General features: G+C 44.7%; 1 protein-coding gene across 2 annotated transcripts in view; it reads right to left on the minus strand.

The window, feature by feature from the left end:
- Positions 1-375: 375 nt before the first annotated feature.
- trrap (transformation/transcription domain-associated protein) overlaps positions 376-27,964 on the minus strand; it is a 143,720-nt gene continuing 116,131 nt past the window's right edge. For both annotated transcript variants that reach the window (XM_079493049.1, XM_079493048.1), the window contains exons 64-72: positions 21,707-21,797; positions 21,013-21,218; positions 18,703-18,964; positions 11,837-12,062; positions 10,859-11,076; positions 8,752-8,936; positions 7,956-8,159; positions 2,906-3,100; positions 376-816 (exon numbers count right to left, since the gene is read on the minus strand). In XM_079493049.1, the coding sequence (XP_079349175.1) occupies positions 532-816; positions 2,906-3,100; positions 7,956-8,159; positions 8,752-8,936; positions 10,859-11,076; positions 11,837-12,062; positions 18,703-18,964; positions 21,013-21,218; positions 21,707-21,797 (1,872 nt within the window). In that variant the 3' untranslated portion in view covers positions 376-531. The remainder of the gene's footprint in view (positions 817-2,905; positions 3,101-7,955; positions 8,160-8,751; positions 8,937-10,858; positions 11,077-11,836; positions 12,063-18,702; positions 18,965-21,012; positions 21,219-21,706; positions 21,798-27,964) is intronic.

A 27,964-nucleotide genomic window follows, 5' to 3' on the forward strand; every position in this document is an offset into this window, starting at 1 on the left:
CACACGTTAGAGTGAGAAGTGACTGCAGCTCACATGAAACTGGTGGGACATCATGGAGGGGGAAGTAGATTCCTGTCATTTATACATGTGTGTGTACATAAATGACAAGAAGCTACTATCCATCTACAGAATATACATACTATATGTACTATACTGTATATAAGTCGAGTTTGATGACAACCTGGAAGTTGGAACTGGAAGAAGTCATGGTCAGTCCAAACTGTTCTATGTGGAAATCAGAGCATGTGACATTAGGGAGCCCGTGTTCAACCGCAGAGCTGGTGGCTGTAATGTGGCACATTTGTTTCGCCTCACCTTCCAGTTCACACACTATACGCAGCGTCCCTTCTCAGGCATGTTTGCACTCTACTGTCGAGGTCTACGCTCATCATTTCACTCCACTGTCGAGGTCTACGCTCATCATTTCGTCACTCTGTGTTCTGGGTTCTCTGTGGTGTGCAGGAGGTGCCGTCATTATCTTCCCGTGGCAGATCTAAACTGTGTCTTTCTCTCCGTTGTCCATGGTCCTTCTCACAGCCAGGGATGCCAGGCAGGGTCCATGCGACACAGGTTGTCCAGGCTGTTGGCCGCGGCCACCAACGTGTTCACTTTACTCTCGCCTCCTTCGAACTGAGCCAGATTATGGAGTCGGGTCATGATGGCGGTGACGGCCTTCTGGACCAGTGAGACGAGCTGCTGGGAGTCCATGTTCTCCGGCTGGCCGGCCGGGGAAAGAGGCATGGACGTGTCTTCCTGGGTCTTCTTGTGCCAGGCGATGATCTCGTCGCGAAGAACTGCCTTCAGAATGCCGTCCACCTATGGGAGACGAAGGAGAGAAGTCAGGAAGCGAGGAGAGGCAGGCTGGCATTTTAATTGGCGGTTTCGTCGGTGTTGAAGCGCTGTGATAAAAACCTCACACTTGGTATAAAATTATGGCCAATCTAAAACATACACATTAAGCAAAGTTGTTAACTTTAATTCAGGGTGTGTAAATTCTCCCTATGGTAACTTCTCAGCCTTGTTAGCAGCTCGTTATGAGGGCAAAGTGCTGAAATATACCAACATCTAAACCAAGAACGACCTCCAGACTAGCAATCACCACCTAACTGTACACACACTGTCCTCTTCCCTTGCTTTAAGTGTTCATTTGGTTTCAGGCTCCACTATATTTGAAAGCGTGAATCATACACGTCTTGTTTGTGCGCCTCTCTGCAATCCAGTTCCATGGCAACATGCATCCATTTGGCTGTACCACAAGAAATGGTGGCCCCTGGGATATGGTCTCTGGCTAGATTGACAGGACTGACGCTTTTCTTTATTTGAGTTTTCAACTCCCCCTGGTCCCTCCACATCACTCCATCTCAAAGTACAGGGGAGGCCTATACATAGACACCACAGGCCTGTCATTATGGCCCCGTTTTGGATACATAAGCCAAACCTCCCACGGCTCACATATTGATTGTGTTGTTTTTGTTTAGCTGTGCCTAAGTGAGCTTCCTCTCCGGGTTTACCTCTGTATGGTTGAACGCCAAAACAACGTCTGGAGAAGTTTACAGCGCAAAAGCCAAAATTTCAAAGTACTAGCAGAGATCCTCATTGTGGAATACTCCAATGAAATATTCAGAGAAGGCAGTGGTGTGTGTGTTTGACTGGACCTCACATTTGCAAAACACAAACCCACAAACTACTTCAAAACTGATTAAACTGTCACTATTTAAGACTGTGTAAAAACTTGCTGCACATGGTGCCATTTAAAAGTGACATTTAAAATAACCTTCAAACAGTTGACTCTCATCTATTTACGGTATGTGCTGAGCCTTGCCATTTTTTAAATCATTGGTTAATATCTTCAAAGCTCAAGATATACCGTATGTAGATATAGCCTATAACAGGGGTGGGCAATTATTTTTCCCAAGGGCGGGGCCAAAAGGCTGAACTTAATTATGCATAATATCAATTTTATTTCTATATAAAAAGCAGTAAATGGCATTGTTTTGCAAAGCAATGGTAAACAAAATGTGAAACATTTGACTCAAATTATAGGCATAGTGACTATTTTACGTCATGATGATGTACAATACAAGAGCAAGAGCGCCCCTCACTTCACATGGGTGTGATTTTTTTACTTTCTACTTGCATGCTTGAGACGTTTCCTTTCCCAATTGAAGACTGAAGTCCTGTAAATACTAGCATTTTCTGTTAACAATGAGAACATTAGAGGTAGCTCTCTTAATAGTTAATAGGACTGGCACCTGGAGGTGCCACTTTCACAACCCATGGCGCGCTGCTTACTATCAGCGTGAGATGAGTGTTGAGTCACAACCATTAAACAACGACGTTCTGAAAACACAATAATAAGCCAACCAGTATTGGTTGGCTTGATTGGCAGATGGTATTGTTGAGACTTGGCAGCCTGGCAGGCGCTGTATGTTGATGTGTGCACGTTCTGCCAGATTTACTTTGTGGTACAACGGTGTCGACTCGTGTGCCGAAAACAGACGATCCACAAGCTCACGGCGCATCGCCCAAGCGTTCTGAACTTCAGAAGCATGCCACATTCTGGGCGCAACACCGCCATACGACGCAGCATCTTAAAACATCTTAACTTTATTTGCGAGGCGGGTTAGAGCAGGTTAAATAAAGCAATGAAGCATAATGGGATTTGGGATGTGGAGCTGCATGCTTCATGGGCTATTTGCATTCACCAACGTTGTTGTCAACAATAAATCCAAAAAACGTATTTGGCCCGCGGGCCGTACAATGCCGAGGTCTGGCCTATAAGATATATATATTCCTATAAGATATATGGAGGATCCAGGGATTGAACATTCTACCTCCTGAGCCAGTGGCATAGTGCCATTCATGGCATTCACATTAGCACAAGACTCCCTGCAGATTAACTGACCTTGAAGTTGGGTTGTGCAAAGCAACGTGCTACGGCAATCATGGAGGCGGTGAGCGGGCCCGAGACGCCGATGGTGGTCAGGAACTCTGAGATGTTGGGTGTCAGGCGGAATGGGACCGGTCTGTTGGCATCCAGGTCTCCTGTGGCATCATTGATGTCAAAGCGGAAGTAGGAGACATTCAACTTGCCAGTATCCTGAAGAGAAAAGAGGGAGGGATGAATATAGTGTGTGTGTGTGTGTGCTCTTCTTCAAACATCTATGAATTGACATGACAATATGACAATTAAGTTTGTTTAACAAAGCTTGTGCTAAAGGCAGTCTAAGGATTAAATATTGGCAAATACTACCATTATTAATTAATTAATTTCAACCTGCGACTTAAAGACCCTGTAAAGGGAATTCAATCCAATGTTTCACGTTATACGTGTTAAATAGTCATGGCTGAAAACTTGGCAAAAATATATATATATATATATTATTCAAATGTGGCTGGTTGGTTACACAAACTTGAGAATACATAATTATGACTTACTAGTCCTTACCCATTCGAATATATGCACACCAAATGATGTACAGTTTGGGTAATGTGATTTAATTAAGCAATATTACACGAGAGGGTGTGCGTTACTGTCATTAGTTGCAAGAACGAGCTGAAGGCGAGTTCTGTAAGCAGGGCAGAAGTCTGCTGCACTCTGGGAGAACAACAAGGCTGAATTGTTTCATTGTTTTAATTAGGTTTTCCATGATGCTGGTTTGAAGCACGGCTAGAAGGCTGTTTCAACCATTCAGATTGCTTCCTCGAAACGACCTGTTGTATAATAGATCATATTGTTGATGTATGTATTTTGAATTCAGTCTGGTTCTCTTAGACACTTGCCCGTCGGGGAAGTAGTACAGGAAAGGTGCAATTCTGGGGAAATTGCCGTTTGGAAATATAGGCCCTTCGAACTGATTTTACTAGCCAATTACAATGTCAAGTCACTCCACGGGTCATGGGTAAGTCATTTGGAGGGGATTTATCCCCAAAAAGCATGTTTTTGCAACAAACGTCCCTATGGATGAAAATGGAATTTGGCTCTGTTGATTAAACCACCCTCGACATGTGATTAAAATTTGGGGCGGATTGGACATTCCGTTTGGAAGCCGATTACGGCCAAACGATACGGGCTATCGAAATTATGTCCATGGTGTTTTAATCGTATAGGTCCAGAGATGATGTGTACCAATCTTTGTGAGATTTGGACAAAATCTGTACTGTAGGTGGAAGAGCAAAAAGTGTTTTTTGAAGAAAATTTAAAACGGTGGAAAATCTTTCTAGACGAAATGGGCTAGGCCTATATGGGGAGATGCATCAAGACCCAAGGAATCTAGAGAAAAAATATTTGTGAAGGGCTCCTATGTCCAACTTTTAAGTGTGTGTGCAAACACAAACTTTGTCCTACACAAACATTAAATGCCAATGACAATGAATGGACAATTTTGAGTGTTCGTGTAAACACAAACATTGCCTTTAACACAAACATTGAAGACAAAAGTGAGGACACAACTTGTGATTGGCCGGAATGAGATGATGTACTTCACACGTGTGTGGTTTTTGAGTGGTGTAAACCACTCCTACAACTGGCTTTTGTGTGCATAAAAAAATGACCATGGTTGCTATGTTCAAAATAATTTCTGACGTAATTAAATCACACCCGGGTGAACTGGATGACCGTAGCAACCGTGGTCATTTTCTCTGCGCAGAAAAAGCCAGTTGTGAAATCACATCCGGGTGTGATTTCATTACGTCAGATCAGAGCTGATCAGGCTACATAATACCTTACCTTATTTCATTACGTCAGACATTACGTCAGACCACAGCTGATCATGCTATATAAAACCTTACACCACTCAGTTCACACGGGTGTGATTTTTTTATTTTACGACTTATGGTTCAAGGTTAAAGGGCAAAAGGTAAAGTGGGCGCCACCTATTGCACGCACACATGACCTGGCACTGCTCGTTGAGCTGTAAATACTGCGCTAATACCATCGTCGTGTCCATGATGTCATATAGTTAGGTATAACGTGTGTCCGTGTCCTTAGTGAATGATGTCCGTCATTGTGGTGTTGTTAGAACGTGAAGGTAGCACAGTGATGTTGCACAGAAAACTGTGACCCATTAAATGAGTTACTTGCTTCCCAACATGCATTTCACTGCATGACTCGTACGTCACGTGATCTGCGGTAGCCAATCGGAGGTATACGGAAAAGGTATGGCAGATACACAGATATTTAGAATTAATTGTAGGATATTATAGCCACTTTAAAATTAAACATTGAATTGGCAATTTGAAAATACTGATGTGCATCTGGTATCTTGTCTTTTTTTAAATGCCATTTTAGCCACAAACAAAACAAGAAATGGTACAAAACCTCAACAAACATTCCTATTCCATTCCCCATCGTCCTCCGTTAGGCTGTATTAGTCATACCAGAAAATGATTAGTCTCCACAACAGCAAAACAACAAGACAACAACTACAAAATGGCCACCAGTATTGATCCATGTGCACCAGATGCAGTAAAACCTCTGACCGTCAGCGGGACATCTATAATCCGCCACTCACGCTCCTTCTCGGCTCTCATCTCTTCTCTAGGCTCTATGTCCCCAGCGAGTTAAGTATATACAGCCCCAGTTTCATCTTTACGCCTGCGTTTATGTCCAATAGGGCCTGTGCATGAGCAGCCATTCCAGTGAGATAAGCTCCTCTCATATGAAAAGGTGAGTGGGTCTGACAGCTTTATAGCGGTGCATTTCATCCCATCTCTCTCTCTCTCTCTCTCTCGCTTTTCCTTTTCTCCCTTCTGTCTATGGCTGTAATTTTCTTCTACAGGCCCAGGCCTCTCCTCTTTCTGTCTCTCCTCTCTCTCTCTGTCTTAAACCTCCCTCTAAGAGCTCCCGTCAACTGCTTTCTCTAGGCCCCAATGTCTCCCCCTATGCTCTCCGTCTCTCCTTTTCTCTCTTCTTCCATTCATCCCCTTACTCTCTCCATTCACCATTCCCTCACTACCTCTCAACTCCATTCATTATCTTTGCCTCCTTCAGGGCAGGGGTCGAAATGTGACCAGTTTGCCAAATTGTATCTGTGCAAACTCGACATATAAGTGGGAGTATTTGTGTGGGCTTTTTTGTGCTAGTACACTCAGTATACGTGAGCCGTCAGTACTCTGTATGGTCTCTGAAATGGCCTGAGTAGTGGTGGCCTGAGTAGTGGCCTGAGTAGTGGTGGCCTACCAATGTGTTTTGTAAATCAATAATTAATCTATTATAAATTGGTGCTCCTTACATTTTGGCTGGTGTTGCCAGTGATGCAAAGAAAAAAAATCAGACCCATCTGAAGTGAGTGGTGCAAACAAACTCAGCTTCCCACTGTGCACAGTGTGAAGCTCAACAGCGCCACTTTGTCACCGGTTGCCATTGGTACCCTAACCATACATACAGACAGAGGGAGGGACGGACATAGCTGGGCATTGGAGTGGCTGCACCCTACTGCACCACTCAAAAAGAAAAAAATACATTTTGATCTAAGAGTGCCAGCCTGCCAGCACCAAAGCTGCTCAATCTCTATGAAGGTAAAAAAAACAAGTATAGAAAGAATCAAGTCACTATAAGGTGAGCATCAATAGGGTCTGTACGCAGGGCCCAACTGTAAAAAACTCACAAATCCACCCATGTTATAGTTATGGTGTCTTGTCCTTGTACACCCTCTGCATGTACTTTACAGAGAGAGAGTATGTGTGTGTGTGTGTACATTCTCCGTACTATAATCCTTGTGTGTCTAATGGGATCTGCGGAGTGGAACAGGCAGAGAGGGGGCTTAATGCTGCCGCTTAGCTGCCCAGAGGAACGCCTGTCAGCAAAGGCCGATTAGGATCAGAGGGGAGGGGTGGCCGACCGACACAATCATCTTTAATAATGACTTGGAGAAAGCTGTCTGCACACTCACTGGATGGACACACAGACACACGCACGAATGCTGTAAAAGTAACAGACACTCCGTTTTGTCCCTCTGCACACACACACACACACACACACACACACACACACACACACACACACACACACACACACACACACACACACACACACACACACACACACACACACACACACACACACACACACACACACACACACACACACACACACACACACACACACACGGAATAGGGCAAACAGACACCCTCTCTCTTGCCCCTCTTTTACACACGTGCCCGCAGCCCCTTCAAATTGAAACGTTTTTGATAGCTGTAGAGCACAGGGGCCTGAATATAAGGGGCTGTCAAAACATCCTTCTCGTTGACAGCGGCTGGCTGACTGATAGGCCCACTGTGAATGTCACAGGGGAGGATGGTAATTCATAGGGCCAGATATGGAGAGGGGTAACTGTGATCTCTTAATGCATCTATGAGGCGGTATACAGATTGAATTAGCCCCTGTGACATAGATCACACTCGCCCTTGACCGAGCATGTGTGCATGTAGTTACTAAGAGTAAAGTAAAGTTTAATGAGTAAATAGAGCACCTAAGTAAATATAATTCTGTTATGGTTCGTCTACGTAACGTTAATCATGCTAGCTTTGTGCGTCTGTGAATGTGTGAACGCACACACCAGGTACAGCTCTACCATCCATATCGCCTGCCAGGTAGGACACAACTCTCCTAACCACTCAGCTGGTGGCTGTCCTAGACATGTCCCCCCCCCCCCACACACCCACACACCCACACACAGCTCTACCATCCATATCGCCTGCCAGGTAGGACACAACTCTCCTAACCCCTCAGCTGGTGGCTGTCCTAGACATGCCCCCCCCCCCCCCCCCCGCGCGCGCATGTGTGCACGTGCACATGCACACACACAGCCATCTGCAGTACCTCAGGGCTCAGCGTGTTTCCATCGACTAAGGATCAAAGACTTGTCCTTATGCTCCAGGTTAAACCTATGAACCTTGACTATGATTCAAATTAAGTATATATTCTGTGTGTGTGTGTGTGTGTGTGTGTGTACCTGTGCTATCTGCAGCATCTCTGGGTTGAGCCTGTTGAGGTGTAGCATGAACTCGGCCAGGCCGATCAGAGCCAGCTGGATGGTGAACATCTTCCTGAAGGTCCAGTAGTCGGTGGCGTTGGGGAAGGTGTGGAGGGCCCACTCCTTCAACATGCTGCGAGGCACCATGTTGCCCTGCACCTCCTTCAGGATGTCCCGAAGAACCTGCCAGGGAGGGGGGAGGAAATCGGAAACAACGCAATCAATTATTGGTCATTTTCATTGAGCAGAAATAGGTTTATCCATGAGGGTCTTGTGATGGTTGTATTTGCACAAATATTTTGTTTAATTTACATGATATATAACTAAACTTAAAAATATTTTGTCTACTTTTTGTCAGATGGATTAATCATTTAACCTCTAGTTTCAAGCGACAGGAAGTCAGCTGCTCTGGTGATGCTAGCATTTCATTGATGCTGGACCAAGGGGCCAGTGAGGCTATTCAACGTTGAAGCTCTGGGCCCTAGTGGTAGGAGGAGGGACTACAGGCGCACCCGTGGATTCATGACCGGGAAACCCTGTGCAGCTGGGCTTTAACACGTAGGACCATCACTCCCTACGTCACCCCGGACCTCAAATTTGAGGTCCGGAGGAGGTACTTCCGGCAGTCTTCCGGGTGCTTCAAAACGCCACTGAGCAACTTCCACTGACATGAATAGCTGGGGGGGCGGAGCTTCGCGCCAGTTCAGTCTCTATCCTTTTATATACTCTATGTGCTGGACCAATGAAACTGTATTTCATGGACCAGTATCAGTACCTGGTGGCTGGCCTGCGTGCCTCTGGCCTGCACCGTGGCCAGGCGGTCGTAGTAGCGCGAGATGGGGTTGTCGTGTTCGATGCCCTTCTTGGCACAACGCTGCTTGTAGATCTCCACCAGGGACAGAGAGGAGGGGTTATCCTCCACCAGCCTCATCTGCGGGGACACTGCCACCACCCGCGGCACTGGAAAGACAAGTTACCACATTACCTCCAATTACCAACAGGGACATTATAGCATGGGTGACCTAAATACAGATGAACAGAGGAAGAAATTTGGTGGACATTGGGTCACTTCATCTAAATTGCATTACACTGACCACAAATACATGCTTTTTTTTTAGCACTGTTGTGACCCATGACCTCAACACTGGATTTATTACCGTCTTTTACAAAAATGAAATGGAATCACTTAACACTGGCATCCCAACTTTGGTCATTATAGGTGAACATTTAAAACAAATTAAAGACAAAATAGCACATCTTCAAGCTCACAACATGTTACAAAGCGACGCATTGTGGCTAATTTCTCTTTTACTCTAAGTACATTATACAGGGCTTAAGTAGTTAACTCTATACTCTAATCTACTCACAGACTTCCTCTTACCTAAGCAGACTTGGCCACCACTAATGCTACACTCTACAGATTAGAGGTAACAAGGTAAGTTTGGAAGAGTACAAAATGCCTCCTAGTTAGTTGTTCTTCTCGAGTAGAGGTTAGAGGGACGAAAAGACAAAATAGGCTGGAGAGGCGAGGGGGGAGGAGGGGGGGGGGGGGGGGGCAGGTGGCGGCAGGATGGACAGAAGAAAGAAGGGCTTAGAGAAAGGTGAAAAACAAACAACAAACCAAGCAACTCTGTGACATTAGCAGAGTAAACACTGGCCTACCCTCGACAAAAAAACAAGTCTTCATGTTACCACACAGTCGACCACACGTCATATACCTTCAACCAACGTGTACTCTAGAGGGGTGAGCGGGGTTGTGGAGTTGTGAAATAGCTACAATAATGAGGTACTATCATTCAGTGCCAAGGCCCCCAGGGGGAAAAGGGTGGGGGCAAAACCACCCCGTCGAGACACAGCCACTTGGGATATGGAATCAAAACGGTCTAAACATTTACATAACGCTGGGCACTCAGAGGATCCTACAAACCAGACCTTCCAGTCAGGGGGAGGAAATGGGTCGGACGGGACTGAATGAATTCCCCATCCATATTTCCTCTAAAACAAAGCAATCAAGGGCAGGGAAGAGAAAATAGGGAGAGTGGGCAAACATCTGGGTTGGAGGCAAACCTCTGGGGTGGGGGGACAGGGGACGAAATTGGGAAGAGGTACTTGAAAGATAAAAAGAAATTGTATGTGTGAGAGAGAGGTGGAGGGAGAGAGAGAACATTTTGAGAAGAACAATGTGGGGCGAGGCGAACGACAATTGCTCTCGGTACACAACGACAGAGGAGGTCACACCATGAGTCACCTCTTCATCTCCAAGGATACAGAGCCATGGGCAAACACATGAGGCACAGATGAGAACGTGTGAAATGAGAAAGGAACAGAGAGAGAGAGGCAAGACAGAAAAAACAATGAAAGAATGAATAAAAACATCCGAAAAAACAAGACAGGCGTGGCTCCCCTGTGAATCTCTGCCATCATGCTGATGACTTGCCAATACAAAGGAACGGCTGGATGGTAGATCTGAGATAATTCATTCACAACATTTTAACAAAAAGAAAAAGAAAAATGAATTCACACACGACATAAGTGAAAACATATTTGGGGATTTACTTCCAGGCAGCGTGCACAAGAAGTTTGGCACAGACTGGTTTGCGAGATTAGACACATACAGCTGGGCGGACACAAGGACACACAAATGGCTGGGGGACAGGGACATAAACATAACATACAGACAACCACTCTTATAAAGTAAAGTAAAAAAGGGCATGAGAGACAGATAATGGAAAGGAAGGAAGGAAGGAAGGATGGAAGGAAATAAGGTAGAGGATAGAGGATAGAGCAGAAAGAAACAATTGACAAAGAGACAGAGGGAGAGAGATGCTCAAACCAATCAAGCGGCCACGCCCCTCCCACCAGGTTTCTCAGGGACAGGTTACCTGTAAAGAACAGGTGTCTCTTTGTAGTCTCTTTCCTCTTCTCCAGACAGGGGTTGAGGAGTCTCAGTAGCTGCAGGACCCTCTCCTCACGCCGCGACTCCGTCAGGCAGGCATCGTTCATCACCAGGTAAGGGTAGATCTTACCGTTGTGGCCACGGATGTAGAGGCGGCGTGCTGCTGTGTTGTGCTTCTGGACGATCTCCACCCTGGGCATGAACCTGGTAAGACAGAGAGAGAAATGACCAGCTGAAGGTATTACATCTCCAGAGATTCATTACATAGTGAGCCTTAACCCATTCAGGCCTGACGTCGAAATTTAAAAAAAAAAGTTTTCTAAATCATGACAATTTTCGGAAAGATTTGAGGCACATTTTAAAGATTTTTCAAAAATAGCAGATCTACAAGTTCATAGCGCGCCACTCGGTGGCGCGCTATGAGCTTGTAGATCTGCTATTTTTCAATAGCTAAATTATAACATAATGTTTAAAACACCAAAAGGTGTTCCCGCCCAAAATGGGTTAATGGTTAATGTGGTTAAACGCTAACGTGACATGGATGCGTTCCAGGTCTCAATGGGTTAAACACTTTTTGTTCATTAATATTTAACATCCAATAAATAATCTTAGAATATTCATCATCCAATGACTAAGCTTATAGGATTGAGTAATTAAAATCTGTTACAATATACCGTTTAGTTACTTCTAATGACTCCTGCCTTATGTGGCACAGCAAGACACTTTCATGACGTGCGTCACTATTTTAACTGTATTATCCACACTGTTGAGTAACCTTGATGTACAAAAAATGTCAAGAATACAACGCTGCTAGCAGATAGTAGTATAGAGAATGTCATAATTAACAGTGTTGAACCTTGAACTAAAGGCCTAGCAGTCTGCACGTATTTGCCAAGCTCTTTACTCAGCCAAAGTGTCAACAAAATGTGGTTGTGCAGGCTTGTTCTTCTGTGTGTGTGTGTACCTGGCGATCTTGATGTAGTAGTGCGTGGGCTTGGGCATGAGGAACTCCCCAGGGATCTCCACCTCGGCTGTCTGAGCCGAGAAGTTGCTGAGGAAGCGGCACTTCTCCTCGATGAGGAAGAACTTTGGCAGCTGCTTGGTCTTGGCCTCCAGGATCTTGATCCACTTCTTCAGCTTGGAGATGAGGTTGTGGAGCTTCATGGAGCCTGGCACACTGAAGTCAAAGTCTGGGGAAGGGGTGGGGCTCAAAGGTCAACAACAGGGCATTCACTTAAATACAATCTTAGCACACTCTGCAACTACACAAAGGAGCAGCAGTCAATGTTGAGCATGGCACTGAACTAGGCGAGGTGCTCTCATGTTGTTTTTCCCGCAGGAAAAAGTTGGGGTAAAGAACCGACACACACACTTACACCTAGGGGAGTTGACCAGTACAATTGCTGCTGTTGTACTGCTGGTCACTAAGCAGCTCTACTGGAGCAGAGGGCGTGCCTCGCACCAGGGCACTTCAACAATAAGTAATTCAGTTATTCAGGCTGGCAGCACAATGACAATTCTCCCCTCCTTTATACGTGAAACTCTAACGTGAAAACGGTGCTGATAAAAATCTGAGCTACGAAGACGAGAGACTTGCAGGATTAAATTCCTGATGCAAGTCACAACCCATAATGCAGCGAACATATTGTGATGAGCTACAGCAATAACAGCGGAAGTAGGAAAATGGAGCCAGGTGGCTTTCTATTTTAGAATAAAGCCCCCAGGACATCTCTGTGACATAGGCGTGCGTGCGGACACACACGCACAGTCACACACACACACACACACACACACACACACACACACACCTTCTGCTTTCATTTCTACAAAGCCCAGTTGTGCGTGTGTTATAATGAAGCCGTAGAAATGGCACCATGTGAAAAGGCCTTGCTTCTTCAAACCTTTTCCACAGCTCTCAGAGTGTGCCCTTCTCTAATACATTAAATAAGCCCTTTAAAGCAGGCAATGTACTTTTGTGTGTGTGGGGGTGATACTATGCCTGCCCATATTTCACCAGGCATGAGAGTGCAAGAGAGGGGAGTGTGGTAATGAAATGGTCTTTGGAAATTTGCAAACTGGCAACAATTCAGGGACATAAAAGTGTATATGAACTACAAATATAATAACCTAAGCATAGCTCCAGACCTCCAGGGCTATGAGCCTCTACAATGACGTCAGTCCTTTCAACAGTGCAGTCAAGTGTATGTAAACTATACATTACAATTGCAATAGCAATATAGAATGTAAAAATGACATCTCAAAATTAAATAAATTGTCAATTAAATAATTGTAGACTACCATGTAATAATTAGGACAAATATAGGCTAATACGGTTTTCCTTCTAGATTAGATTAAATTCAATCCTCCTTTAGTCCTTGCTTTACAGGTCTTACAAAACCAAATCTTCTCCTCTCTGCCTGCCTTCCTTCCTACTTACCTACTGTAGCTTCTGTGCATCACTTCTGCCAGATTTCTCATCCTTGACTCTTTCCTCTGTTCACTTCCTAACTGCATCCCTCCCACAGTGCGTGCAGTGTTGCTACTGATAGCCCTTATAAACACTGTGCTTACTCTAATGGCGCTGGGCTCAGGTCCAGGCTGTTGCACTTGACATTTACATTATGAGCTATTACACCTCCCAGTAGTGTGCCACTGTCTCCTCCTGGCCATGCAGTCAACAGGGCTAAGGTAAGACCGCTGCACGATTGCTCAGACATGTTCACGCACAGGCTTTAAGTGTGCACTAATTCCCATGTGTCTCCCACACGTACACTCACATACACCCATGCAATATGCAAATATGCATCCCTCATTAACATCTCCCTGTTGCTGTACTCATAACATCTTAAGAGATTCTGGTCCATGGCTGCTGAGGGAAACTGCAGGAGTATGTGTGTGTCTGTGAGGCAGAGTACATTATAGGCAAGGACAGAGAGAAGAGAAGAGAAGTATCAGCGCAGAGGATGTTATTTTCAGCCCCCGACTCTGACCTCCGTGCTCTTAGCTAGCGGGGGAGGTGGAACTGTGCTGAGAAGAGCGAGAGTGCCGGATGGTAGAAAACTATCTCAGTTGCGCTTTGACCTGTGAATGGCTTGACAGTGCAAGGGTCATCATCTGCACCGTATTGTGGACCAATGATCTGGACGTGGGCTACTTCTATAGGGACTATTCTCTCTCTGATGTTTATTTCTGTTTGTACTCTTGAACTTCTATCTTTGTGAGGTCCATGTGGATCACACAAAGGATAGAGGCTTTTTAAAGGCGTTGGGTTAGGGCACAGTTTTAGGCTTAGGTTAAGGGTCAAAGTAGCGTATAAAAGTATAAAAGATGAAAGAATTTAATAATTCAGTGAAATGTCCTCACAGACTGGACCAGCAGGAAGGACAGTGCTGGAGGTGCTTTACTGCTATGCTTTTCAACGAGCTCAAAAATAATATTTGGACTACTGTGTGATGTCTGTTTGTTTATAATGTAAAATGAGTTGGTTTGCCTCATGCAACCGATATGTAAAAGGACATGGGGTTGCAAATTATGGCATACAACAAAGAAAACATTGGTCAGAAGACATAATAAAAAAATATTATTATTTTTGTGTGTGTTTTTCTTTTCCCTCCCTACCCAGAGCATGTTCTTCTGGACCAGATCCAGTGCTAAAACAGTAAGTCATGCAAATAGCATTCACCGTAATTGGATTTGAATGCCATATTTTCCGGCCCACAAACCCTGTGGAAGCAGTAGAGCCACTGACGTGGTAAAGGGAACAGAAGGGGCGGGGAGCTAGTGGTGTGTGTGTATGTGTTTGTGTGTGGAGGGGGACTCGGCTTGGCTGATGAGCACATCACCGCTGGGCGGGGGGGGGGGGGGGGGGGGGGGGGGGGGCTATCCTACCATTTCCCGCTCCCCCCGCTTTGGGCACAGCTGAGTAGCGATGGACGGTAGGTAACCCCACCATAAAGCGGTGAGACCCTACCGCAGCTGGCACAGCAATATCTGGTTAGATTCATCGCCACAAACAGCTGGCTTCAGCCATCGTTTGCGAATTTGTTCATTATTCGTCATACTCTCATGATTTTTACTGGCTACTAAATGCCGCACCTGTCACACGATCCTCATTGTCTTACCCTGCTAGCTAATGTGCTCGCTCCATGTGCTCGTTTCCTTTAAAAAACAATTAAAACCCTACTGTACTTCATCCCCCACGTCTCAATGCCAGGCCCCATCCGTTTTCCCCTCTACACCAAATAAAAATAAAAATAAACAATCTACAAGCTGCCCCAAAATATTAGGGGCACCAGGATTCAGTCGTACACGCCTCCTGCTGTGTTTCGACTCTTTACTGCAGCCCCCCCACCTCAGAGTCAGTTACTGGTTTTCCCTCAAGCTGCTTCTCATTCTCTCCCTGAACCTCCATCCCAGGGCCAAACACATTAGCGCTACTGGCCACTCTCATGACCAGCGGAGGGGAAAAGCACAGGGGAGAGGAGAGAAGCGTGGGAGGGAGTAGGGAGGAGAGGAGTGGTGGTGAGGTGGACCGAGAAACTGTGTGTGTGTGTGTGTGTTTCCATTTCTGTGTGCATGAATGTTTGTCTATGTCTTTATGCATGCATATCTGTGTATATGTGCCTATATTTGTGTGTGTGTGTGTCTGTGTGTGTGTGTGTGTGTGTGTGTGAGAGAGTGAGTGTGCGTTATGTGTGTACAGTCACAAGGAGTGGACAGGAGCCAGGGGAGAAGTTTATTTGAACACTGGACGCTGGGTGGATGGAGGGGCGGGGCGGGTGCAGCAGACATTCCTTGTTTAAACCAGAGGCCAGTGAACTGCGGTTCAACTCCCTTATGTAATGCAGGAAAACAGACACGCGCCTTGCAAAAACATGACAAGGGCCCTTCATTTAGCTGGAGCGCCACCTGTCCAGTTGGTCTCTACAGTGCATTTGTCAAAACATGCTAACCCGGTTCCCTGGCATAATTTGTAATGGATCAAAGACGGTTCACTGCTGTCTGTCATTAACCAGAAACACATATTGTGTCACTTTCATGTTTTGCTCCATGGACATTGGACAATTAACTAGGACAAATTCTTGTAGTATTTACGGTGTGGGTATTATATAGGACCGATTTGGAAATGCACATTTAACCACTTTCAACCTGGCATGCTTATTTTGGGCATGTCATTATAAAAGTATTTTCCAAATGATGCTTTCTTTTTTCAACAGGCATGTGTAGTATGTGGTTTTCCCTGTGAACATGCAAAGGCAAATTCTGAGGGAATTGGCTTGGATTAGCAAGGCAGTGGAATTTGTATATCAATCAAAACCATAAAAAGCATTGTCGGCCGATTTTAGTTGTTTTTAGATTTATCGGCATCGGTTCGATTAATCAATCAGACCGATTAATTAATCAGTCCGATTAATCGGTCTGTCTTTACAGATAAACAAGCCCAAAGTAACAGCTTGAACAGATCTACAAGCTTACAATATTAAATATAAAGGTATTAAAGTTAAATCTGACTTGCCTAAGCCTGCAGTGCAGATAGTTACATGTATTTTGTATTTATTGGACAAAATTATTATAATTTTTCAATAACGGCAATTAATTATATCGGATATTGATATCTGCCAAATTGTCTCATCGGCACATCCCTAATATAACAAACCCTACAGTACAGTGACTACAGTCTGACTACACCTGGTTAATCCATTTAGAGTAGACATGAGGCCGATTCTAAAAACACCTTCTAAATCTTAACCGACGTTTCCTTTTTTAATTAAAAAAAATAATTAAATGAATAAATCATGTTGCTATATCGTCTCTGTCGGGTGGAAACCTCATATTTCCCAAACTGTTACTTTTCAGTTCAAATAAAAAAAATAGCTAAAGTAGCAGATCTACAGATCCGTTACTTTGATGTTTTTGCGTGACACAGGGATTATCAAGTAGGGTGTTCATTTAGGAAAAAGCACTAAAAGTTAGAATATGGAGATAAGAGGTTTCTGCCCAACAGCAACGATATACAGTATAGAAACAAATAAAACTAGAAAAAGTGCCCCTCGGGGCACAGGTCTCCACCAGGGCAGGTCAGGTTGTGGCCTCCTGGTGGCGCTATAATAGGCCAATGTGAAAAGGGTGCCATTTCTTCATACGCCTTTGATGGCAATTGGATGATTTGAGGCATTTTGTTCCAAAAATGTGTTTTGCAAAAATCAACCTGTTGGTGGCGCTATAACAGGCCAATGGGAAAAGGGTGGGATATATTCCTCAGCCTAGTAAGAAAACGTGTGAAAGATTTCACGTAAATTGCATGCTGCGTTCATGATTTGAGGCTTTTGTTCAAAACGGGGCAATCTTGCAAACTGTGGAAGCCAATTATAGCCAATTAGGATGGAATATGAAATATCGGACAGATCCGACTTGAGCACATGACTATATAGATACTGTGTAACGATTTGTGAGATTTTTGGACAGAATCTGGAGGAGTAAATGTGTTTTACAAAAGTCGGCCTCCTGGTGGCGCTCTAACAGGCAGATGCGGAAAATGCAGGTCAAAGGTTTGTCCTTGTCCTCTAGGGAGTGTGCATGCAACGTTTCACGCAGATCGGTGCAGTTTTAGGTAAAAAATGTGAAAAGCTGCCTCATGGTGGTGCTATAACAGGCCATTCTGGAAAATGTGGTTCATTGTTGGCATCCAGGGAGTGTGTGTGCAAAGTTTGGCATCAACCGGGTTAACGGTGCCGGAGATTAGCTGGTAACAGACGGACGGAAGGAAGGACGGACACACACACACACACACACGGACGGAGTGCAAAACATACTCTCTCCCCATGCCTTCGGCCTGGTGGAGACAATGACATAGATGCTTTCCTGGATTTAGAAGTATGACAATGTATAGGCTTTCCAAGTTTAAATTGGTTAAATAGTGGAACACCACTGTTGCTCCACACAAGGGGACAGTCTGTTTTGTATAGTGCTGATAATGAGCAGCAGTTCAGGTAACTTTGCCCAAAACTAAACAATACAGTTATACATCACCCAAATGTGGCTAGCAGTGCAGCAGTCTGTCACTCGATGATAAGCCTAGAACTCAACATTGGGCAGTCTCTGACAAACGGATGTGTTTCAGCTACTCGGGCCTTCATCAGCGTTTTGAGGTGTGAAGATATACACCCACACATTTGTTCCTGTTTGCTGAAAGGACTATTATTATTATAAAGCATCATTCTGATGTGTGGCCCTCGGGAGATCACATGTGGCTTTGTTTTGACTGATAGTCTTATGCCCACCTGTTCAACGATCTGTGTGTCAAATAATTCACAAAACAGATTCTCTTTTTTTTCTTTTTCTTGCTTGAAAAGAACATATGCTTGGCATTGGCTGTCAGAAGTTTTGCGTCTGTGACAGGCTTTCAGAGAGGTTTACCAGTGATGCTGAAACGTAAATGAATGAAGGGCCATGGGACTAAACAGAACTCATGAATATAATTGGAAAACTTGAAAGCAAGATTGTTGCTGTTCAATTTACTTTGTAGGTCCATCTACGCCACTATGGCAGTTGAACAAGAGAGTAGAAAACAAAGCTTGTCGGTATAAATCACTCAATGATCAGGATGTCAATGCGATCCTTTCTTCCCTGGCCCCTCTTGGTATACCAAGTGCCTGTATACAAATGTACTATACTTTTGGGGTAGTAACCACTTTCACTCTGGGGTCCTTGTGTCATTCATTATAGGTGAAAATGTTCACATAATGTCTCCCACAATGCATCACATCGCAATGCATTTAGATCTTGTAAAAAATAACAACAGTAAATGTAATTTTTAAGAAATCTCCCCACCTGTGGTGAACTGCCCCTTCATCTTCTGGAAGACGGGGTCCTGGGCTGTGGCCTGGGCACGGCGGGCCAGGGACTCCGAGGCAGCGCTGGAGAACATGGTGGACACATTGGAGACGTTCTCCAGGCCCACACCGAAGGTGCTCACCAGCTTCTTGACAAAGTTTAGCGTGTGTGGCGTGATCTTGGCATCGGAGACGGCGCCGCTCTTCTCGAAGGCCACCGAGTAGCACTTGGCCAGGCCCTGCTGGAGCTGTCTCAGGACCTGGAGGGAGAGAGGAATTTAATTCTGTGACAAATGCCAAGGTACTAGTATGTCTATGCAACGTGTTATGTGTGTGTGAGACTCGTGAGAGGGTAGTCCATTTGATTAGCACACTCAATTCACAAAACTTAATTAATTCCGGCCGCAAGGTCTTGAAGGAATAGTTCACCCAAAACAAATGACTTATTTTCTATCAATTACACACCCCATGAAGCCTTGACTTCATGGAGATTTTTATTTTGATGAGTCTCCTACCAGAGACATTAGCATCTTTCCGCCGGTCATCAAATAATTGGCTCAGGAATGTGACAAAAACAAAACAATCTCTGTGAATTCAAGGCTTCATAGGGTGTGTAATTTATAAACAAATAAGTCATTTTTGGGGTGAACTTCGCCTTTAAACATTTGATTGATCATAAAGATCAATCAAATGTTTCATCTTTTTAATGCATTACCACAGCAGCAACCACAGGAATGAAGGCCCTTCTTGCCTTGAAACGCTGACGATTACCTAATTATTTACTTTAACCTAATTTGTGAGTGTTCCTTTTTGATTGTGTGTGAGGGACCAGTTAATTGAGTATCCTAAAACGGAAACAATAGTTTAGTTGTAACGTGTGATGTTGCTTTGACTGACATGCAAAGGGCTTGTCCTTTTTCACACAAAAAAGGGAAGGAAATATAAATGGCCAAATTGGCCATGGTCCATAGTATAACTCCGTAAGATGTCTCCTTCAGAACTACATGTAATCCCTGATGACCCAGGAATCCTGACAAAGCCTCCTGACTTTTAGCTACTCTACAATCTTCCTCACAGATTTACAACCATCTTTCAGTAATGAAAATAAATGCAAAAGGTCAGTGGAATATCCCATCTCCTTAAAACACGGGTTTAAGATCCTCCACACGATACACAGTCTCGCTTGCTTCAGTTGAGTGCACCCAGAAGACAGAAGGCGAGTGCTGGCTATCATTCTTTATATGCAACCAGAAGACGACAGCTCCCACATGAGGTAGCATGGAAGGGACAACATACCTCTGTCTATAACCTGCCCAGTGGAACTGAGTGTAGGCTGCTAGTAAGAGCCACAACCCATCAGAGAGTGCACACACACACACATCCATTGCCACATCCTACGTGCGTGCTCACTGTGCCCATCCATCACGTCGCTGTTGTTCTCCTCTTCTCTCCCTCGCTCTCGCTCTTTTTCGGTCTCCATTTCCTTCCCCCCCCTCGGTGGACCTGCAGCTACCTTGCATGAATGCACCATAACGTGGCTAAAACACTTTGCAGCACCGTCAACTCTAATTTGGACGCTCATGTCCTGCCAGCTTCTCTCTGTTGACACCTACATTGAATTAGCTTGAGGTGGAAAAACCCTGCAGGGTGAAGAGGTGAAAGACAGCCAGCAACCTCTGCTACTTAGAGGTAAGTAAAGAAACAATGTCAGAGAATGTTCTTTCTGGGAATACAAAGGGGTCTACTACAGCATTGTATTGTATTATTATTGTATTAATTTAGTTTTATCGTGGAACACAGACATATCAGCAATTTAGATGTATTTCTCTCTCTTCTTCATTTAAGTGAAACTTTCGGGCAGAAACTGTGATATGTGGTTGATTGTGATTTGCACGGTCATGTGTACACACACTTCCTTTTTCACACAGGCGCAGAATATTGTTATATCCTTGCCATCTGATCTGCCAACGCACGCATACAACAACACACACATGCCAACTTCTTGGCATGAGTAAGTTCTTCTTGGCAAACTTTATGCAAGCGTCCCTACGATGGTTCATTTCTGTAAAAGAAGCCTGCAGGGACATTTACACAAATAATGCTCTTTTAACACACACACACACACACACACACACACACACACACACACACACACACACACACACACACACACACACACACACACACACACACACACACACACACACACACACACACACACACACACACACACACACACACACACACACACACACACACACACACACACACACACACACACACACACACACACACACACTTCTCTTACCTCCTCATGCCAGTTCTCTCGGAACCAGACCATCTGGTCCACGATGCCCTCCAGGGAAGAGAGCAGGGTAGGGTGAAGCTCCCGCTGCATATGCATGATCCGGCTGCAGCGCCACATGGGGGCCGTGGCCCTGATGGGCCCCGGGTCCGAGGCACCAGAGTGGGGCTGGGCCCCCACCGAACTGGGTTGCTGCTGGCCTGATGCATCTAGAGGAGAGGAGAATAGAGGAGAGGAGAGGGGAGGGGACGAGAGCAGAGGAGGAAGATAGGGCAGAGATGTGAACAATTGAAAAGCAGGCACAAAAGTCACAGTATAACATAGCCAGAGAGAACAACAGCAAACAGCAAAAAGGAACAAATGAAGTAGGAAATAACCAAAACAACAAAAACACAAAACAAGCAAAGGCAACACACATTTTAAACAGTATGGAAACACAAAGACGTCCAGCGAGCACAAACAAACAAAGCTCAGATTGTTGCATGGAGTGTATCAGCACAACCGCTCCGGGGACTGTTGAAAGTAAAGCATGCAAGAGCATAATGAATACACTATCAGGCCAAGCGCAGCTACTCCACGCATCCCATTCAATGCACTCTTGTGTTTGAATAACTTGGGAGGAGGAGGGGGGTCTTTTAATGTTCAGAGCCTGCACGGCTGAGAGGGGAACGGATGGTGGGCGGCCGTGTTTACTTACCGCTCTTGTATCGCTCCCTCTGCTCAATCTTGAGGGTCAGGTACAGCGTACGGATGGGGAAGTAGACAGCCTGCGGGTACACTCGTCCCACCTTGCAGATAAAAGAGAGGTGCACAGATTACATTTCAAAGACTCTCTCCCCCCTCGCGGGACGATCTTTGTCTCTCTCTCTTTGAGACAAAGTGAGAGAGTGTGTGAGTGTGTGTGTGTGTGCGTGCCAATACTTTGAGAAACTTTATGCAAGCGGAATTAGGGAAGTTAAAACAGTGTCATGGCTCCAATACAAAAAACGAATCTGATTGATGATGAAAATGCACTCCAAAGCTATGACAGCTCTGGCACCATTCAATGGTTGAAGGTAGGATGTTAAAAGTTTCACTTTCAAATTCACAAAAAAAGAAAGAAATCTGGAATACATCCCATGAAAGCAATAAATAAAAAAGGCAAAATCGATTACACCAACTACTAATCTTTGGATGCAATTTGGTGCCAAATGTAATTCAGTTTGGACAGCCTCTTGAATGATGACACCGTATCTGTAAGACACATCGGGAGATGACAAGGCTTTCCGCATACCATCCAGTTAATTCTTTGCGACGAACTTTTGAATGGCAATACTCCAGCAGAGACTGCTGTCCAAACCATCGCCTTTCACTGAGCAGATGGCTATCGTCCAGGGAGGAAAGTCCATTCATTCCGTGCTAAGGAGAGGCACATTCATCAACCTGTCTCCCATCACTCATGTAGCGCTGCAAGGTCAGCTAGGGATATGGAAATACTGTACAACGTTGCTGCCCAAAATATACCTCAACACGCTTTGGAGCTGTAATGGGTTCTCGTGGCACAAAAAGCCACACAAAGAAATCCATTTTTTCCCCCGCCTCCAACACATTAATTCCACACCTAACTTGTCACAACTTGATGGCACGGCACGACAAATCACAGACAGAGGTTGTACAAGGAGGAGTCGCCGGTGTGTGGCTGAGGGTGATGAACACAACTCAATGTGTGGGGATATCGTTGTGTCGTAACGCAGCCAATGCCTTAAGGCAGCGGTGGGCAACTTTGACAATGGAGAGGGCCACTATATTTCAACACTCACTCCCTAGGGCCATATATTACGGTCGTCGCAAAAATAGCCGATCTACAAGCTCAAAGCGCGTCGCAAATTGAAATCTTGAATTTTTGCTATTTTTTTTAATCAGAATCCTGAAAATTAATATTTTTCATTTCAAATGCCTTTAATTATACTTGTGTTGAGCAATGGGCTACTAATTTAGACTGAAGTAATTAAAGCGGGTCATGTTTGCATGTTGTGGAATTGTAAACAGCTGAAACCAATATTATATCAGTATCCTGACATTAACCTGAGGACCACATTAAGTGAAGATGGGGGCCGCATGTGGCCCCCGGGCCGCCAGTTGCCCACCCCTGCCTTAAGGTAACGACAAGAAACATGGCGTCCCTCAACAGCTGGTGAGTCAAAAAAATACATACATATCTGTAGTTTTTCTTTTAACACAGAACTGATGGTGAACAAGCGCAGTCTTGAAGCAGACATCAATACATCACAGCCTCTTTGTTTTCTTTTTGTGTGAAACCTGTTCCAGGGTGTGGGTGGGCTTCAGTTTTAGATGGGGGACAGAAGGTGAGTCTCTTGCGTCTTGGCTTAAGGGTCATGCGATTGTTTCACTGAAGAAACCAAACCACAAGGTACTCTCTGGTGTCATAGCGCAGTTTCCTGGGCTGCCATTAGAAAGCTAACCCGATCCCCTCTAGGCCCTCTGCTAGGCTGCATGGCAGAAAAGGATACCTCCACATCCTGGCTCATACACAGTAAATTCCTCAGTGTTACTCAGTATTTTACAATGTAGCACAACTTAATGTGCACGTGGGGTCCAGAGAGGTAAGATATTAAGGCTCGATATGAAGGAAAAGTAGAACTATGAAAAGTTTGTAGGAGTAATATAAAAAAGAGGGCAAGTTTAAAAGGCTGGCATTAGTTCCTCAGCATAGTGTAAATGTGTGTGCAAAGTTTTACCGTAATGTCCGATTACGCTGTAATCGGACACTGCTTCCATGATTTGTGCCAATTTGTTAAAAGCGGGCCACTTCTGCAAACTCAGGATGGAATATGAAAAGATCCGTCTTGATCACACCATAGAGATCCTGTGTACCGATTTGCGTGAAATTTGGATAAAATCTGAAGAACATTGATTTACATAAGTCGGCCTCATGGTGGTGCTATAAAAGGCATATGTGAAAAATGTACTAAAGGCAAAAAAAAGAAAAAGAAAAGAATACCCCCTTATATCAAAAAGTTGAAAATATAAACCCAGAAATCTTGTTGCGACCCGTTAGCACGGAGCCCGCCAGAACCGTAGTAACCGCAGGATTGTCTGTGTTTATAAGAAAAGAACATTTGCATTCTGTAATGTGTGGACCCCCTTGAAAACGAGATGATTCATCTCAAGGAATTATTCCAAAAAATACTTTTGAGAAATTAGCCGTGCAGCCCGCCAGAACCGTAGCATACGTTTTCCAGGGTTTATATTCTTTAATCCATGTTTTGATCGGATCGAATCATTAGCTGCCTCTCGTTAGCATAACAGTCAAAGTGGGACAGTGGCCGCGGCCATTTTGAAAATGCGTGCGCATCCACTTGCACTCTATATGCTGCTTTCAATGGCCTGTATCTCCAAATAGGCACAATGAATGTCGTTTCTGGTGAAAAAAAGGTTTTTCAACGGCCGACAGCAGGTGCTGTGAAAACTCGGGTTTTTTCACCACCGACTGAGAACAACCACCGGTCAAGACACCACACACAGCATTTTGTCATTGTAACATCCGGGTGGCGGTAAAAAGGTTAGTTAGTCACCTATGCCATAAATGGTCACGCCTCGTGACATCACACCACTATATATGGTCACGCCTCGTGACATCGCGTCTCCATATATGGTCACGCCTCGTGACATCACGCCTTGTGACATCATATATGAAGATCACGACACTGACCTCATCTAACCCTGCATATATGGTGAAGACTGGATCATCACCTAGATCTGCGTATATGGAGCCGGCCAGCAACTCTACATCTGACCTGAAACCTCAAACCCTTACATCTCCATATATGGAGCTGACCTGTTCTGACATTCCATGTTGATCCTACCCCACCAGTCCTTCCTGTTCTGACATTCCATAAGTTGATCTGACCTCATCAAACCCTGTACACTCAAGACACGCTCCATATATGGCCAGTACAGAATTCATTCCATATGTTGACCTGACCCCCATGCCAAAATGCCAGCTAACGCTCACTCTGCCGTCACCCAGGCGGATGCGTGCAACCTTGCCCTTTAGGGCGAGGTCGCTTCTCGCCCGCAGGGCGTCTTACTGGGGGTTTACTACAAAGTGCAAAGCTGTGCAGCAGGTCAGCTTCAACTGACTCACGTTTTTCACATGAGCAAAACTTCTGGAAAAATACTATGTAACCTGACTTTTGAATAGTGTATCCTATTTAAGACTTTAAAGGGGAGTTCCGGACAACCTGTTGTCTTACCGTAATATGATGACAATAATCCATTGATCACTGGAAGTAGCGAAAAAACATAAAAAGACTCCATGCTGAGTGTTCCTCAGCGGTTTACCGCACGGCCGGTCAAACGATAAATCTCTTTAAATTAAAATTGTTCTTTTTTGTTGTAGATGTTGTTGGACATAACTCCATAAAGTATTGTATTGTAACTCTGTTGCTTCCCACTTACGCTGAATGACATTTAAACAGTTTGAGCCTGCCAACCTTCTTAAAGCCTAGCGCCCTATATAATTGTATTATTTTTCGCCACGAACAGTGGTTAATACATACATTATCATTAGATTTCAGTAAAGAAACGGCTACTGCGGAACTCTCCTTTAAATTTAATTAGTCAATGTCTAGCAAGTATGAACATGGAGTCCTAGATGTTATCAGGAATTTGTATCCCATTTAGATTTGATCCTAGACATATTTGGGTGACATAAACCTTGCAGTCTATAATACAATAGGGATATTATATGGTCTGAACCTGCGCAAAGCCTTAAACACCCATCCAGTTTATCAGGGACTCTCTGAACTATAGTTCGGAAAGACTGTCCGAACCCTGACGTCGACAGGAGTATGTTTAGACTTTATAGTCCACCACACGGCACACGCTGCCATCCTGACACTTTGGGCAGAGTTAATTGCTGGATGGTCCCACCGATGAACTGACATCCTTAGAGCCCCACAACTAATAGGGCTAAGACATTTATACGCTAAAAAAAATGAGAAATGTGAAGTGAGGTAGTAAGGGTTAAAGAGTATAGCGGAGGGGAGCCCTAAGTGGCGCTTAACAGCAGCATTAAAGATGAAAGAGTGGAAAGGAGAGAGGTTTGGAAGCAAGCGGAGCCAGAGATCACCACACTAACGGGAAGATAAGAAATGTCATATTTCGGCACAGGGCAGGGCTGAGCACTGAGGGTCGGGTGGGGTGGGTGAGGTATTGTAGAGGAGATGATAGGAGGAGGAGCAGAGGGTGCGTGTTAGATTCATCCGCCCGGCACCATCCCCAAGGCACTACTCTCTCCTCACCTTCATCAATATTTCAATCAGCGTTTTTTAAACATTGTGCCGCCGCCATGCAGAATCTCTAAATAATTTAGTGACAGGGCAGGAAGACATAAAGCCCATCGTGCATTTAAAAGGTGCTTTTGCATATAGGAAGGAATATGGAAAAGTGGAAAGAAAAAAACTGGTTGAGGTTGAGGGTCGTTCACCAGTTCTCCAGGAAGCAACATTTTTTATTCCTAGGATAGCTCAGGTTAGGAGCGCTCGTTTTACCACTCCGGCCACTAGTAGTAGGGCGGGGCTACTACTAGTAACCAAGGAAAGCGTTAGAGATAGGGTTAGAGTTAGAGATAGGGTTAGTAGTTTTTGGATTAAGGTTGGTGAGGGGTGCATTAAAAAGATTGGATTAAGGTTGGTGAGGGGTGCATTAAAAAGATTGGATTAAGGTTGGTGAGGGATGCGTTGCTCCCCTGCTTGCGGTTATGTTTAGGTTAGAGTTAGAGATAGGGTTAGTACTAGTCATAGAGTACTAGTAGGCATAAACACTTGTGTGCGGTCCAAAACACAGCCCAGCGCTTCCTACTCCACTGACAACCAATCACAGCGCTCCAAATTCCTCGAAAACCGCAGCCATCCTAGGAATAAAAAACTCGCCTCCAGGAAGCGTATTCCTACAGCCACTAGTTTGCATGTATTCATATGGGTGGCTTTGTGGTCAGAGAGACCCTTTCTTCAACACCGAGGTCACAGGTTTAAACTTAAAATTAATTAAGTTTTATAGCTAACGCGTGACGGCTCAGTGGCCAGGTGTCCTGTCGCAGTGTCCTTGAGCAAGACACTGCACTTGTACCTGCTCTCAGTGTGTCGCCAACTCATTGACACCAAATATAACGTTCCTGCTCCAGTTCTATTATTAAGCTTATAAACCTCTTGTCAGCTAGTGCAATTCGATAATAAACTGTCAGGTTCTGATATAAACGGTTCACTAGCGCCACTACTGTAGTTCCCTGGAATTGCTCGTCTATTCTACCAGAACCTATTAATGTGTTCTTTCCCCTCTCCTCCGCACGATCATTTTCATTCGCTCAAAGTTCCGGGTTCCAAAGTTCAGTTTCTGGAGCTGTTGTCATTGTGTGCTCGTTTTTGAGCTTCACTCTCCTCAAATCGTGCAGAAATAAAACTCAATTAAACCAAAGAAAATTAGCCCTTGCCTTAATTACTAGATCTGTAGCTGCAGCGTGGGATGCGTTGCGTATTAACTTAATCGTTTACCCGCCAGGAACATAGGAATTTTAAAACGTAGAATCTTGTAGCCTGCCACAAACGGAAAAGCCGTTTTAACAGCGATGTATTCATTAATGCATGTTTTAATACGATCGTATCGAAATCTACCGTCCGTTCGCTTTGTTATGCTTCTGACACAATGGGCGCGGCCATTTTGAAAATGCGCGCGCATCCACTTACATTGCCGGCTCTGGTTTCAGACGGCTTTATCTCACAGAAGCGACATTGCAGAGGACGCTTTGTCCCAGACAAGCGTTTTCAACGGCCTGTAGCAGGCGCTGTGATACTCGCGGTCCACTTTTTCCACCACCGACCGAGAGAACGAGCACACAGCTTCGTCAACACACACGGAATGGTTTCATAGTAAAATGCGATACGGATATTTGGCT

Source organism: Electrona antarctica (genome assembly GCF_951216825.1).
Source record: "Electrona antarctica genome assembly, chromosome: 22".
Lineage (NCBI taxonomy): Eukaryota > Metazoa > Chordata > Actinopteri > Myctophiformes > Myctophidae > Electrona > Electrona antarctica.